The sequence below is a fragment of the Stegostoma tigrinum genome, chromosome 1 (assembly GCF_030684315.1).
Source record: "Stegostoma tigrinum isolate sSteTig4 chromosome 1, sSteTig4.hap1, whole genome shotgun sequence".
NCBI lineage: Eukaryota > Metazoa > Chordata > Chondrichthyes > Orectolobiformes > Stegostomatidae > Stegostoma > Stegostoma tigrinum.
The window spans coordinates 175,427,133-175,441,006 of NC_081354.1; the positions used below are offsets into that span (position 1 = coordinate 175,427,133).

The 13,874-nt window shown below is 46.8% G+C and overlaps 1 protein-coding gene across 2 annotated transcripts in view; it reads left to right on the top strand.

Moving 5' to 3' along the window:
- Positions 1 to 13,874, top strand: part of eif2ak3 (eukaryotic translation initiation factor 2-alpha kinase 3) — a 116,462-nt gene that overhangs the window by 72,643 nt on the left and 29,945 nt on the right. For both annotated transcript variants that reach the window (XM_059650338.1, XM_048542740.2), the window contains 2 exons: positions 9,783 to 9,905; positions 11,902 to 12,125. In XM_059650338.1, the coding sequence (XP_059506321.1) occupies positions 9,783 to 9,905; positions 11,902 to 12,125 (347 nt within the window). The remainder of the gene's footprint in view (positions 1 to 9,782; positions 9,906 to 11,901; positions 12,126 to 13,874) is intronic.

The window sequence follows — 13,874 nt, forward strand, 5'->3', positions numbered from 1 at the left end:
GAGAGAGAGCGCGCGAGAGGAGAGAGCTCGCCGCGAGAGAGAGAGCGCGCGAGAGAGAGCGCGCGAGAGAGAGAGCGCGCGCGAGAGAGCGCGCGCGAGAGAGAGCGCGAGCGAGAGAGAGAGGCGCGAGAGAGAGAGCGCGCGATGAGAGAGCGCGAGAGAGAGCGCGCGAGAGAGAGGCGCGAGAGAGAGAGAGAGCGCGCGAGAGAGAGAGAAGAGCGCGCGAGAGAGAGAGAGAGCGCGCGAGAGAGAGAGAGAGAGCGGCGAGAGAGAGCGCGCGAGAGAGAGCGCGCGAGAGCGCGCGAGAGAGAGCGCGCTGCGAGAGAGCGCGCGCGAGAGAGAGCGCGCGCGAGAGAGCGGCGCGCGAGAGAGAGAGCGCGCGCGCGGAGAGAGAGAGAGAGCGGCGCGAGAGAGAGAGAGAGAGCGCGCGCTCTCTCTCTCTCTCGCGCTGCGCGCTCTCTCTCTCGCGCGCTCTCTCTCTCTCTCGCGCGCGCTCTCTCTCGCGCGCTCTCTCTCTCTCGCGCGCTCTCTCTCGCGCGCTCTCTCTCTCTCGCGCGCTCTCTCTCGCGCGCTCCTCTCTCGCGCGCTCTCTCTCCGCGCTCTCTCTCTCGCGCTCTCCTCGCGCTCTCTCTCGCGCGCGCTCTCTCTCGCTCGGCGCTCTCTCTCGCTCGCGCTCTCTCTCGCGCGCTCTCTCCTCTCGCGCGCTCTCTCTCTCTCAGCGCGCTCTCCTCTCTCTCTCTCTCGCGCGCTCTCTCTCTCTCTCTCTCTCCGCGCGCTCTCTCTCTCTCTCTCGCGCGCGCTCTCTCTCTCTCTCGCGCGCTCTCCTCTCTCCTCGCGCGCTCTCTCTCTCGCGCGCTCTCTCTCGCCGCTCTCTCTCCTCTCGCGCTCTCTCTCTCGCGCTCTCGCGCTCTCTCGCGCGCGCGCTCCTCTCTCTCGCGCGCGCTCTCTCTCGCTTCGCGCTCTCTCTCGCTCGCGCTCTCTCTCGCGCGCTCTCTCTCTCTCTCTCTCGCGCGCGCTCCTCTCTCTCTCCTCTCTCTCTCGCGCGCGCGCTCTCTCTCTCTCTCGCGCCAGCGCTCTCTCTCTCTCTCGTCGCGCGCGCTCTCTCTCTCTCTCTCGCGCGCGCTCTCTCTCTCTCCTCTCGCTAGCGCGCTCTCTCTCTCTCTCTCGCGCGCTCTCTCTCTCTCTCTCTCGCCGCGCTCTCTCTCTCTCTCGCGCGCGCTCTCTCTCTCTCTCGCGCGCTCTCTCTCTCTCTCTCGCCGCGCGCGCGCGCTCTCTCTCGCTCGCGCAGCGCGCGGCGCTCTCCTCTCTCTCTCGCAGCGCTCTCTCTCTCTCTCGCGCGCTCTCTCTCTCTCTCGCGCGCGCGCGCGCGCTCTCTCTCGCTCGCGCGCGCGCGCGCTCTCTCTCTCCGCTCGCGCGCGCTCTCTCTCTCTCTCTCTCTCTCTCTCTCTCGCTCGCGCGCTCTCTCTCTCGCGCGCGGCGCGCGCTCTCTCTCTCGCGCGCGCTCTCTCTCTCTCTCCGCGCGCGCGCGCGCGCTCTCTCTCTCTCTCTCTCTCGCGCGCGCATCTCTCTCTCGCCGCGCTGCGCTCTCTCTCTCCTCTCTCCGCGCGCAGCGCGCGCGCTCTCTCTCTCTCTCTCGCGCGCGCGCGCTCTCTCTCTCTCGCGCGCGCGCTCTCTCTCGCGCGCGCGGCTCTCTCTCTCTCTCCGCGCGCGCTCTCTCTCTCTCTCTCTCTCTCTCTCCTCTCTCTCTCTCTCTCTCTCTCTCTCTCTCTCTCTCTCTCGCTCGCGCGCTCTCTCTCTCGCGCGCGCTCTCTCTCTCTCTCCGCGCGCGCGCTCTCTCTCGCTCTCTCTCTCTCTCTCTCTCTCTCTCGCGCTCTCTCTCTCGCGCTCTCGCTCGCGCGCTGCCGCGCTCTCGCTCGCGCGCTGCCGCGCTCTCTCACGCGCTCGCGCGCTGCCGCGCTCTCTCTCGCGCTCGCGCGCTGCCGCGCTCTCTCTCGCGCTCGCGCGCTGCCGCGCTCTCTCTCGCGCTCGCGCGCTGCCGCGCTCTCTCTCGCGCTCGCGCGCTGCCGCGCTCTCTCTCGCGCTCGCGCGCTGCCGCGCTCTCCCTCCCCTTTCCCTTGAATGTTTCTCACTTCTAGTATTCCCTGAGATAGTGAATGCCATGTTATGACCACTGAAGAGATCTCTGTGATTTCCTGATTCAAATAATTTCATACCCATCGCTGTATATTATGTGCTGTGTTTTAATTCAAACAGATGCTGCTGGACCTGTGGTGTATTTCCTGTTTTATTTTAGATTTCCAGCATTGGTAGTACCCGCTAATTCTGCTTTTCTATTTAAATTGGATTATTTTGCGAGACTGGTATTTATGAAGGAAACATTTTGATTGTATGGGGTGCCTATGCCTCTCGTCAGTCTTGTGTGTTTGTTGAAATAAAACAGCAAAATGACTACCTGTGCAAAACTTTTACTGTCCTCTCTCCTACAATAATCAGCAGTGTGTGAATTAAACTTAAATCACTCCCCTTAAGCAGGCCCAAATTCTCCATTGTTCTCTAGTTGCATACTCTGCTACCATGCCTGTCCTCCTACAGAACTCGAGACCTGTTCCTGTCTTATGTTTCGTCTTGTGCTTGAGTTCCTGTCAGTATATTGCCCCTTCTCTGCCTCATTCAGTATCCCTAACATCATGGCTGGAAATCACTCAAGGGTCTGACTGGTCGACTCCAAGTCTTGTGCTTCACTCCCCGTCATTTTCTTTAACCTCAGCCCCCACCTTGCACACTATGTATTTGAACTGCAACTCTGTCTGCCCAAACGACCAATCCTATCTTCTGGCACAAGGACTCCCTTTTTTGTCTCTGCTCCCACAGTAGAAATTCACTAGATTAGTTCCTGGAGTGAGGTGGTTAACCAATGAGAGAAGCTAAGTACATTGAGCCTGTCTTCTCTGAAATTGAGAACAATGAGAGTTGATCTCGTTGGAACAATCAAGATTCTGGGGGGGAAAAAAAAAACTGAGAGAACTGAGGATGGTGGGAAATCAGAAATTTCTGGAAAAGCTTAGCAGCCATGGCAACATCTAGAACATAGAACAGCACAATACAGGCCCTTTGGCCCACGATGTTGTGCCCAACTTTTACCCTAATCCTAGGTCTGTCTAACCTCCACCCCTACCTTATGCTATCATCCATATGCCTATCTAATAGCTGCTTAAATGCCCCTAATGAGGTCGACTCCACTACCCTCTCTGGTAATGCATTTCACTCCCCGACCACTCTCCGAGTAAGAACCTACCTCTGACATCTCCCCTATTTTACTTCCACTCACTTTAAAACTATGCTCCCTTGCAATAGCTCCCTTCACCCAAGGAAAAAGTCTCTGGCTGTCCACTCTATCTATACCTCTGATCACCTCTCATCCTTCGTCGTTCTGAAGAGAAAAGCCCTAGCTCTCTCCAGTTTTCCTCATAAGATCTTCCCTCCATTCCATGCAACATCCTGAAAAATTTCCTCTGCACCATTTTCAACGCTTTGCATTTTTCCTGTAATGAGACAAGCAGAACTGGACAATATACTCCAAATGTGGCCCTACATGTTTGTACAGCTGGACAATAACTTCATGGCTCTTGAACTCAATCCCTCTATTAATGAAAGCTAACACACCATACACCTTCTTAACAACTCTACCCACCTGGGTGGTAGCTTTCAGAGAACCGTGGACGTGAACCCCAAGATCCCTCTGCTCCTCCACACTGCCAAGAATCTTTCCATTAACCCTGTATTCTGCTTTCAAGCTTGTCCTTCCGAAATGAATCGCCGCACACTTTTCAGGGTTAAACTCCATCTGCCACTTCTCAGCACAGCTCTGCATCCTATCAATGTCCCTTGGTAACCTAGAACAGCCCTCCACATTATCCACAACTCGACCCACTTTTGTATCGTCCGTCAACTTAGTAATTCACCCTTCTACTCCTCATCCAAATCATTTACAAAAATCACAAATAGAAGAGGACCCAGAACTGATCCTTGTGGTACACCACTCGTAACTGAGCACCATGTTGAATATTTTCCGTCCACTACCACCCTTTTGTCTTCTAAGGGTCAGCCAATTCTGAATCCAATCTGCCACTTTCCCCCTATCCCATGCCTCCTTACTATCTGCATGAGCCTACCATGGGGAACTTATCAAACGCCTTCCTTAAATCCATGTATACCACATCCATTGTGTTTGGTCACCTCTTCAAAAAATTCAGTAAGGTTTGTGAGGCATGATCTACCCCTGAAAATCCATGCTGACTATCACGAATCAAACTGTGCCTATCTAAGTGATCATAAATCCTATCACCAAGCTCTTCTCAATAACTTACCCACCATTGAAGTAAGTCTAACTGGCCTGTAATTTCCATGGTTATCCCTATTCCTTATTTTTTTTTTGAACAAGGGAATGATGTTTGCCTTTCTCCCATCTTCCAGCACTACACCCATGGACAGTGAGGGCGAAAAGATCATTGTCAAAGGCCCTACGATCTCTTCCCTCGCTTCCCATAGAATCCTGGGATAAATCCCATCAGGCCCAGAGGATTTATCGATCTTCAAGTCCCTCAAAATTCCTAGTACACCTTCCTTACTAACATCCACCTCCTCTAACCTACCAGCCTGTTTAATACTATCCTCCCCTACAACTAGGTCCCTCTCAGTTGTGAATACTGAAGAAAAGTATTCATCAAGAACCTCTCCTATCTCTTTAGGCTCTGTGCACAAATTCCCTTCACAATCCTTGATCGGCCCAACCCTTTCTCTGGTCATTCTCTTATTCCTCATGTATGTATAAAACGTTTTGGCGTTTTCCTTGATCTTATCTGCCGAGGTTTTCTCATGCTACTTATCGTTCTCCTAAGCCCTCTCTTCAGCTCCTTCCTAGATAACTTGTATCCCTGTAGAGTCTTTTCGGACATTTTTTTTCCTAAACCTTATACAAGCATCCTTCTTCCTCCTAGCCAGTCGTTCGACCTGTCTTGAGAACCAAAGCTCCTTTACTTACCACATCTTGCCTGCCTGCTAGGGACAAACATACGGAACACATGCAGTATGTATTCCTTAAACAATTTCCACATTTCCATAGTGCTCTTCCCTGACAGCATCTCTTTCCCACTTTGTTACCCAGTTTTTGCCTAACAGGATTATAATTACCCTTCTCCTCCCCCCCCCCCTCCCAATTATTAACCCTGCCCTACTGTAAGTACCGCTCCTTTTCCATGACTATTGTAAATAGTTATGATTGCTGCTGCCAAAATGCTGTCCTACCAACAGGCCTAACGCTTGGTCTGATTCATTGGTCATTCAGCAAATCCAAAGTGGCCTCTCCTCGTGTTGGTCTGCCTCTGTGTCAGGAATCCTTCCTGAATGCACTGGACAAAAGCTGCCCCATACGAACTATTACAATTAAAAAAAGTTTCCAATCAATATTTGGAAAGTTGAAGTCACCCATGACCACAACCCTGTGACTTCTGCACCTTTCCAGTATCTGCCTCCCAATCCACTCCTCTACTTCCCTGCGACGATGAGGGTGTCTGTCAAAAAAATCCCCAACATAGTGACTGCTCCTTTCTTGTTCCTGACCTCAACCCAAACTGATTCTGCAGCCGTATCATTCTCAAACTTCCTTTCAGTAGCTGCTCTAGTAGCCCTGACTAGCAATGCCACTCTGCCGCCTCTTTTATCACCCTCCCTATTTCTTTTAAACCATCTAAAATCCCAGAACTTCAACAACCATTCCTGTCCCTGAGTTAGCCAAGTTTCTGTAATGGCTACAACATCGTAGTTCCAAGAACTGACCCGTGCTCTAAGTTCATCTGCCTTATTTCTGATTTGAAATATACACACCTCAAACCATCTGTGTCCACAATTACGCTCCATCAACCGAATTTCTTTATGAACAATCTCACTCCCTGTCATGTCCGTTGGAAGGCCAAATACCTCCTCCTCTGAATTATAAATACGGTTCCCCACCACCTGCCAAACTAGTTTAAATCAACCTGTACAGCTTGAGCAAACCTCCCTCCCAGGATATTTGTGCCCGTCCAGTTCAGTTGCAACCTGTCGTTCTGCCTTCCCCAGAATGTGCTCCAATTATTGACATAATGGAAGCCCTCTCTCCTACACCAGCCCTGTAGCCACGTGTTTAGCTACAGTCTTTCCCTATTTCTTACCTCATCACGTGGCACTGGTAGTAATCCAGGGATAACTACCTGTTTGTCCTGAACTTCAGCTTCCAGCCTGATTCCCTGTACTCATTCTTTACATGCTCCTTCCTTTTTCCACCTATGTCATTGGTACCAATGAGTACCATGACTGCTGGTTGCTCACCCTCCCCCTTAAGGATCTTGAAGATATGATTCGAGACGTCACGGATCCTGGCACCTGGGAGGCAGCGTACCATCCGCTCATCTCCTTTGCATCCACAGAACTGCCTGTCTGTGCTTCTTACTATTGAATCCCCCACTGCAATTGTCCTTCTATTCTTCCCTCCTTCCCTTCTGTGTAACAGGGCCAGGTTCAGTGCCAGAGATCAATCCGCTGTGGTCTTGCTCTGGTAGACCGTTCCCCACGCCAACTGTTTCCAAAACAGTACACTTATTATTGAGGGGAACGGCCACAGGGGACCCCTGCACTGTCTGCCTGTTCCCTTTCCCCTTCCTGACAGTCACCCAGCTACCTTTTTCCTGTACCTAGGGTATGACCACCTCCCTGTAACTCCTCTCTATCACCCCCTCAGCCTCCCGAATAATCCGGAGTGCATCCAGCTCCAGCTCCGTTTCCCTAACACGGTTTTTGAGGACCTGGAGTTGTGTGCACTTCTCGCAGGTGTGCACTTCTCGCAGGTGAAGTCAGAGGAGATGCCAGCAATGACCCTTCCCTCCCACATCCTGCAAGAGGAGCATGCAACTGCCCTCGCTTCCATTCCCTCTACTCTAGATTTCCAGAAGAGTTTAAAAAATGTCTTACCTTACCGACCCTCCACACAGCCTTTTTTTTTTTCAGTTAGAGGAGGAGGATGGGTGGGAGACACTACATGTGTAGTGTTTTGGGTTCAACCAATGCCCAAATATATCAGTTCACTTCCTGGCTCGTGTCCTCACCAACTCACGCCGCTGAAAGCAAGAAAGCCGCTGCTACATGAGGTAAGTTTTTATAGGAAAAGAAACCTTACCTTCCCATCAGCACCCTGGCTTGCATCCTCACCAACTCCTGCTGCTGAAAGCAAGCTGTGGAGGGAAATCAGAGTTGATGTCTCTGGTTCCATGACCCAGTTTTGAAGAAGGGTCACTGAACCCAAAGTGTTAACTCTGATTTTTTTTCCACAGATGCTGCCAGATCTGCTGAGCTTTTCTGAATATTGTCGACAGGCAGGAGGCTGACTAGAGAATCGAAAACTCAGAATTCTGGATAGCTAGTCAACAAAATTGAGCTTTAGGTGTCATGATAGCCCAGATATTTCTTATTTGTATTGATCTTGTATGAGATTACACAGTCAGAAATAGTCAAAATCAATTTGAAAATTTCACTTTAATCAGAGTTAGAAAGCAAGGACCCTATAAAAAGAGAAGCAGTATGATCATAGCTTTCCAATTACTTGCTGTATCTGCATACTAACCTTTTGCAATTCATGCATGAGGAGATCCAGAATGCTGTGTATTTTGGGGCTCTGCAATTTCTCACCATTTAGATTATACACTTTTTAAAATTCTTAATACGTAAATGAACAATTTCACATTTTCCTCCATTCACGGGATAAATGTGTCGCTACCTAGGCCAGCAATTATTGCCCATCACTAATTGCCCAGAGCGCAGTTCAATGTCAACCACATTGCTGTGGGTCTGGAGTCACACAAGTTAAGGATGGCAGTTTCCTTCCCTAAAGGGTATTAGTGAATCAGTTGGGTTTTTCCCGACAATTGGCAGTGGAGTCACAGTCATCATTAGACTCTTAATTCCAGATATTTATTGGATTCAGATTCCACCCTCTGCCATGGTGGAATTCGAACCCAGGTCCCCACATTACCTGGGTGTGTGGATTAACAGTCCAGCAATAATACCATTAGGCATTGCCTCCCCTGTGCTTCCATAACTGCCTCATTGTGTCCTCTTCACAACTTACTTTCATACCCATCTTTGTGTCATTAGCTACTATAATCCTTCCATCCCTTCATCCAAGCCATTGATTTAAATTGTAAAGAGTTAAGGCCACAACACTGATTCCTGTGGCACATAGTTTGTACAGCTTGACAACGAGAAAATGACGTTTTTTGTCTGTCCTCTGTTTCTGTTAATTGACAACCTACTATCCATTTTAATGTGTTATCCCCCACACCATGAGCTTTTATTCTCCATGTTGAAGACACTTATCAAATGCCTTCTGGAAGCCTAAGTATAGAACATTATGTAGTTCCTAGTTATCCACAGCACATTTTAGTTCTTCAAAGAATTTTAATAAAGTTGGTTAAATGTAATTTCCCTTTCACAAACCATGTTGACCCTGCCTATTATCTTGAATTTATTTAAATGCCCTGCAATTATGTCTTTAATAACATGTAACATTTGCACCATGACTGATGGAGCAAATTGGCCCGTCGGTCTCTGCTCTCTGCTGCCTTCTTTGTTTTTGATGTATTTTTCCAAAATCTAGGGATTTCTGGAACAATGCATGAACGATTTCACTAGCTACTTCTTTTTAGACTTAGGTTGAAGTCTGTCAGCACTTGGTGATTTCTCTGCCCTTAACTCCATTAAGTTACTTGTACCACTTCTGTGGTGATTGCAATTCTGATGAATTTGTCCCTTCAATTTCCTGAGCTACAGCTATTTCTATTTTGGAGGACTGTGGCATCGCTATTGAGCTGATCTCACCATTTGTTATGAGTGCAGTAGACCTCCTCCTCCACATCCACTTTCCTGCCCACTGATCACATCTCTCGATACTGTGAGTGACCTAGGGGTCAATTTGACTCAGCTTAAATACAACAGTGGAGCGTGCACAAACCTCTGGGCAACAAATCCCAAATTTGGGCAAAATTTCTCAACATCTTAACTTAAATAAAACTTTTTTACCATATTGTCCATCAGGTGGCAGCATTGAGTCATTTTCTGATCCATCTTTGTTTTTGTCTGACATTAATTGTATTTCACTCCAGAGTGTTGGTGAAACAGCAGATCTGGCAGCATCTGTATGGAAAAAGCAGTCGTGTTTCAAGTCCAGTGACCTTTCGTCAGAAATGGTAACTGTTTTCTCTCCACAGATTTTGCCAGACCATTGTTTCTGCTGCACTCTGTATTTTTGTTGTGAGATTTCTAGCACTAGCAGTTCTTTATGCTTACTGTGAACGTGAGATTTTGTCAGCTTTGGCAAAGTCTGATGGTCTGAAGTGCAGCATCCAAGTCCCACAAAGGGCAGTGGCATAAATGAATAATCATCTTTTACATGAGGTAGTGTAGAAAGAGATGTTAGGCACAGAACACTGTCCTCCTTACCAAATAGTGCTGTATATATTGACTTGAACAAGCAGACATGACCCTGAAAAATGTTCCCTTCAACAATGCTGTGCTCTACCAGTCGTCCACTGAGGTGTTGGTCTAGTTGATCTACAAAGTTACTGCAGTGGGCTTGAATCCACAAGCTTCTGATTAGAGAGGTGAGTGTGCTACCTAACTGAACCATGGTAGATGAAGGACATGAGAATACTGTTTACAACTTGTCATCTAAAGTTTGCTTATTTTTGTTGCAGATTCGCCAGCTAGAACACCCGCATTGATTCGGTCAGATGAACGTGATAAATGTCTCAGCAATGATAGACATTCTCATGATGAATATAGCAATGGAGCGCTGTCGATTTTACAGTATCCATACGGTGAGTTAAGTATCTCTCCCAACTGAGTGTCTTCTTCTGGTGAAGAGTACACTACAGTTAACAGTTCATTCGTAACTAAATTATTAATTCCACACTTCTGTTTTGTCACTATCTCTTTTTATATCTTCTGTTTTAATGTATTGTGCTGTTCTTGCTTTTAAAATATGGCTACAAATAGGCTTAGTTTATTGGTGTCTAGTATGTCCTGTATTCTCAGAATTGAACAAGATGTTGTTACATTATGGACAGTTCCATGGAATCAATTGTGTTTGTCTATTTTGGTATGGTTAAGACCCTATATTGCCACCATATGTTCTTATGTCTAGAGTGGAGTATTTTAAAGTTAGTATGTGATTAGTTGTTCTCACCTTTTGTTGCCTTTTCCCAAACTCTTTCTGTACTGACGTGCTGGAGTACAGTTGTATACATTCTGGTGACATTTGCTTAAGAAACTGGTCTTCACATGGGCCTAAACTCTGAACTTCTTTAACCTTTCCTGCTAGAGTTTGAATCTTTGTTGTGATTCTTCAAATTTTCCAGTCCTGTTTGTACCCTGTCGGTACAGGTATTGATAATGGCAGTGCCATGGTTATCTTCCATTGACTAAATTCAGAAAAGGGGTGAGCACATTCCACAGGTAAAAACTTGACACCTTGCATTGGTTTTAAGGCATACAAGTGAAATGGTGTTTTAAAAGACCAGTAGCTGAAGTTAAACTCTCAACAGCTATCAAGATTGGCACATGTGAGTTTTTAGTTAAGTTTTACTGTCCTTACTGAGCCTGAGCTGTGTGTAACTCGACTCCCACACTCAATACCCAAAGATCATAAATGGGATCAGGAGTAGGTCATCCAGCCCGTGAGCTTGCTGCATCATTCAGTAAGGTCATGGCTGATCCAACATTTCTGTCAGTCACTTTGTTCTGTTTTCCTTGGAACTCTTTTTTTTTCTTCTCTACTGATCAAGAATCTATCTATCTCGGCCTTGAAAGAATCTGCCCATCCTCTGTGTGGTTAGGAATTCCAAAGCTGAACTTCTTTCTTAACTAGCTTGTGAAGTAGCCTAATAAACTAGTCAGATGTATCAAGTCGGTGGTACACACAGGCCCAGACTGTTCAGCACTTGAGCTAGGGAATAAGTGCCAGTTTTTTCCATATTTATCCATGAATGAAGATAGTTAAATCCCCATTATTCCCAGTGTGGAACAGCAGAGGGCGTTTGGAATCAAGATAGAAGTACTAGAAAGCAAGAAACAATTCTTCCTGCATTCCTTGAAAGCAATAGTCCTGCTGAAGTGTGTGGGTGAGCATAACAGCAGTTTACACGATCTCCACCTAACCTGCACATCTTTGGACTATGTAAAGAAACTGGAGTACCCAGCAGAAACCCATGCAGACATGGGGAGAATATGCATACTCTACACAGATGGGCACCCAAAGCTGGAATCGGACTCGGTCCCCGGTACTGTGAGGCAGCAGTGCTACCTACTGAGCTGCCTCTACTTACCTGGATCATGTGGGGGGGAAAAAAATGGAAGATAGGAAGTGCCGTTGGCTTTTTGGCTGAAATATTGTAGATTTGGCACAGGCACTGCACTTTGCATTGTTTCTGTCCCTAAAACTCTGCAGTTCTACAACGAATAATAAGCAGTAGAATTTATTTATATCATTCAAATGAAATGTGGTACTGAGCCATGTAAGTAGACAGTATGACCATCAAAGACATGCAAGAAACAATCAGGGATGCACACCAAAAAAAGGTCAGAATTGATTGAGAAATCTTGGAGAGTTGTGGGACTGGAGGTGGTGAAAGAAGAGGGCACGTGAGACAATGTTGCATTTGAGAATGATTAATAGAAATCATCAGCCCAGGGGTCAGCACAGACCTGTGAAACTGTGGTAGTAGGTGAATGAGAATTAAGGTGAATAAGAACATGGGTCCTCAAAGATTGAGGTGAACTTGAATTTGTGACTCTTTTTTCTGTTTGTTTTGGCAGATAATGGTTTTCATTTGCCTTACTATGTGCGTGAGAGAAACAAACGTGGCACCCAGGTTTCCATCAAATTCTTCGACTCGACCAGGAAGAAGAAAGAAATCACAAGGAAGGACCCCATTCTCCTGCTGGAATGGTGGAGGGAAATTGCTTTCACCATCCTTGTCTGCATTATTGCGACTACCTATGTGGTTCATAAGCTTGTCCAATATCCAGCTTCAGTCATGGTATGTGCTACAAGCCTATCTGTAAAATAACTTAATTGCTATACTTGTCAACTCTGGATGAATGTGCACATTTATATTCTATTCTGGAATGTAATGTTTCCATCTGAATCCACCTACAGAATCCACCTTTTATTAAACACATTCTTGCTGTTGATATTATTTTATGGTAATTATGCTTTGTGTCTAAGTTCAGTCCTTGCTTTTGGAATAGTTTCTGTAAACTTCTCAGTTAACTTATTTTTGGTTGAGGCTGATGATTTGAGTGTTTCTATTCTTTGAAGCGTCTTTGCAAATAATTTTGATTCATTGTGTGGGTCCCAAAAACTCAAAGGGTCGGCCTTTATCTGTCTTTGCTCTTTGTGGTTGTGGTACTTTGCAGCTCATCCTCTGATTTCATCTGATTATTTTTCCTGCTACCTGCCAGACATGACTAGGGTCCCCCCTTTCTTGCTGGAACACACTCAACTCTGCAGCCTTTGGATATCTCAGCTTTGCTGAGTTCCACTGCTGGTATACATGCCTTCAGCCTCAGAAGTGCTAAACTGTGGCATTACCTAACCTTAACATAGAACATAGAACATAGAACATTACAGCACAGTACAGGCCCTTCAGCCTCCAATGTGGTGCCGACCTGTCGTACCAATCTGAAGCCCATCTAACTGAAACTATTCCATGTATGTCCATATGCTTGTCCAATGATGACTTAAATGTTCTTAAAGTTGGCAAATCTACTACCATTGCAGGCAAAGCGTTCCATTCCCTTACTACTCTCTGAGTAAAGAAACTACCTCTGACATCTGTCCTATATCTTTCACACCTCAATTTAAAGCTATGCCCCCTCGTGCTTGCCATCACCATCCTAGGAAAAAGGCTCTCCCTATCCACCCTATCTAACCCTCTGATTATTTTATGTGTCTCAATTAAGTCACCTCTCAACCTTCTCTCTAACGAAAACAGCCTCAAGTCCCTCAGCCTTTCCTCGTAAGACCTTCCCTCCATACCAGGCAACATCCTAGTAAATCTCCTCTGCACCCTTTCCAAAGCTTCCACATCCTTCTTATAATGCGGTGACCAGAACTGTACACAATACTCCAAGTGCGGCTGCACCAGAGTTTTGTACAGCTGCAGCATAACCTCATGGTTCCGGAACTCAATCCCTCTATTAATAAAAGCCAAAACACTGAATGCCTTCTTAACAACTCTGTCAACCTGGGTGGCAACTTTCAAAGATCTGTGTACATGGACACCGAGATCTCTCTGCTCATCTACATTACCATGAATCTTACCATTAGTCCAGTACTTTGCATTCCGGTTACTCCGAACACAGTGCATCACCTCACACTTGTCCGCAGGAGTAGGCTATTTAGCTTATCAATTCTGCCATTCAGTCAGATCATTCCTCATCGTCACTGAGCTGTAAGAATTATGAGCGAGGAGCAGGCAATTCAGTCCTTTTCAGCCTCCCCAGCTACTTGATACAATCTCAGCTGATTTAATCTTGTCCTTGATTTCAGTTTCCTGCCCACTCTCAATAACTCTTCAACCCATTACTAATTAAAAACCTGTCTATCTCTTCCTAAAATTTACACTCTGTCCCAATAGCAGAATCATGAGCCTTCGAAAGAAGTAATTTCTCCTCATCTCTATTTTAACCTTTTGTATGGCACCTTATAAAATGCCTTGTGAAACTATGTAAGATTCGTGCAATAAGCTCAGTAAGATGTTGGCCTCCCCTTCTGCACCCCATAA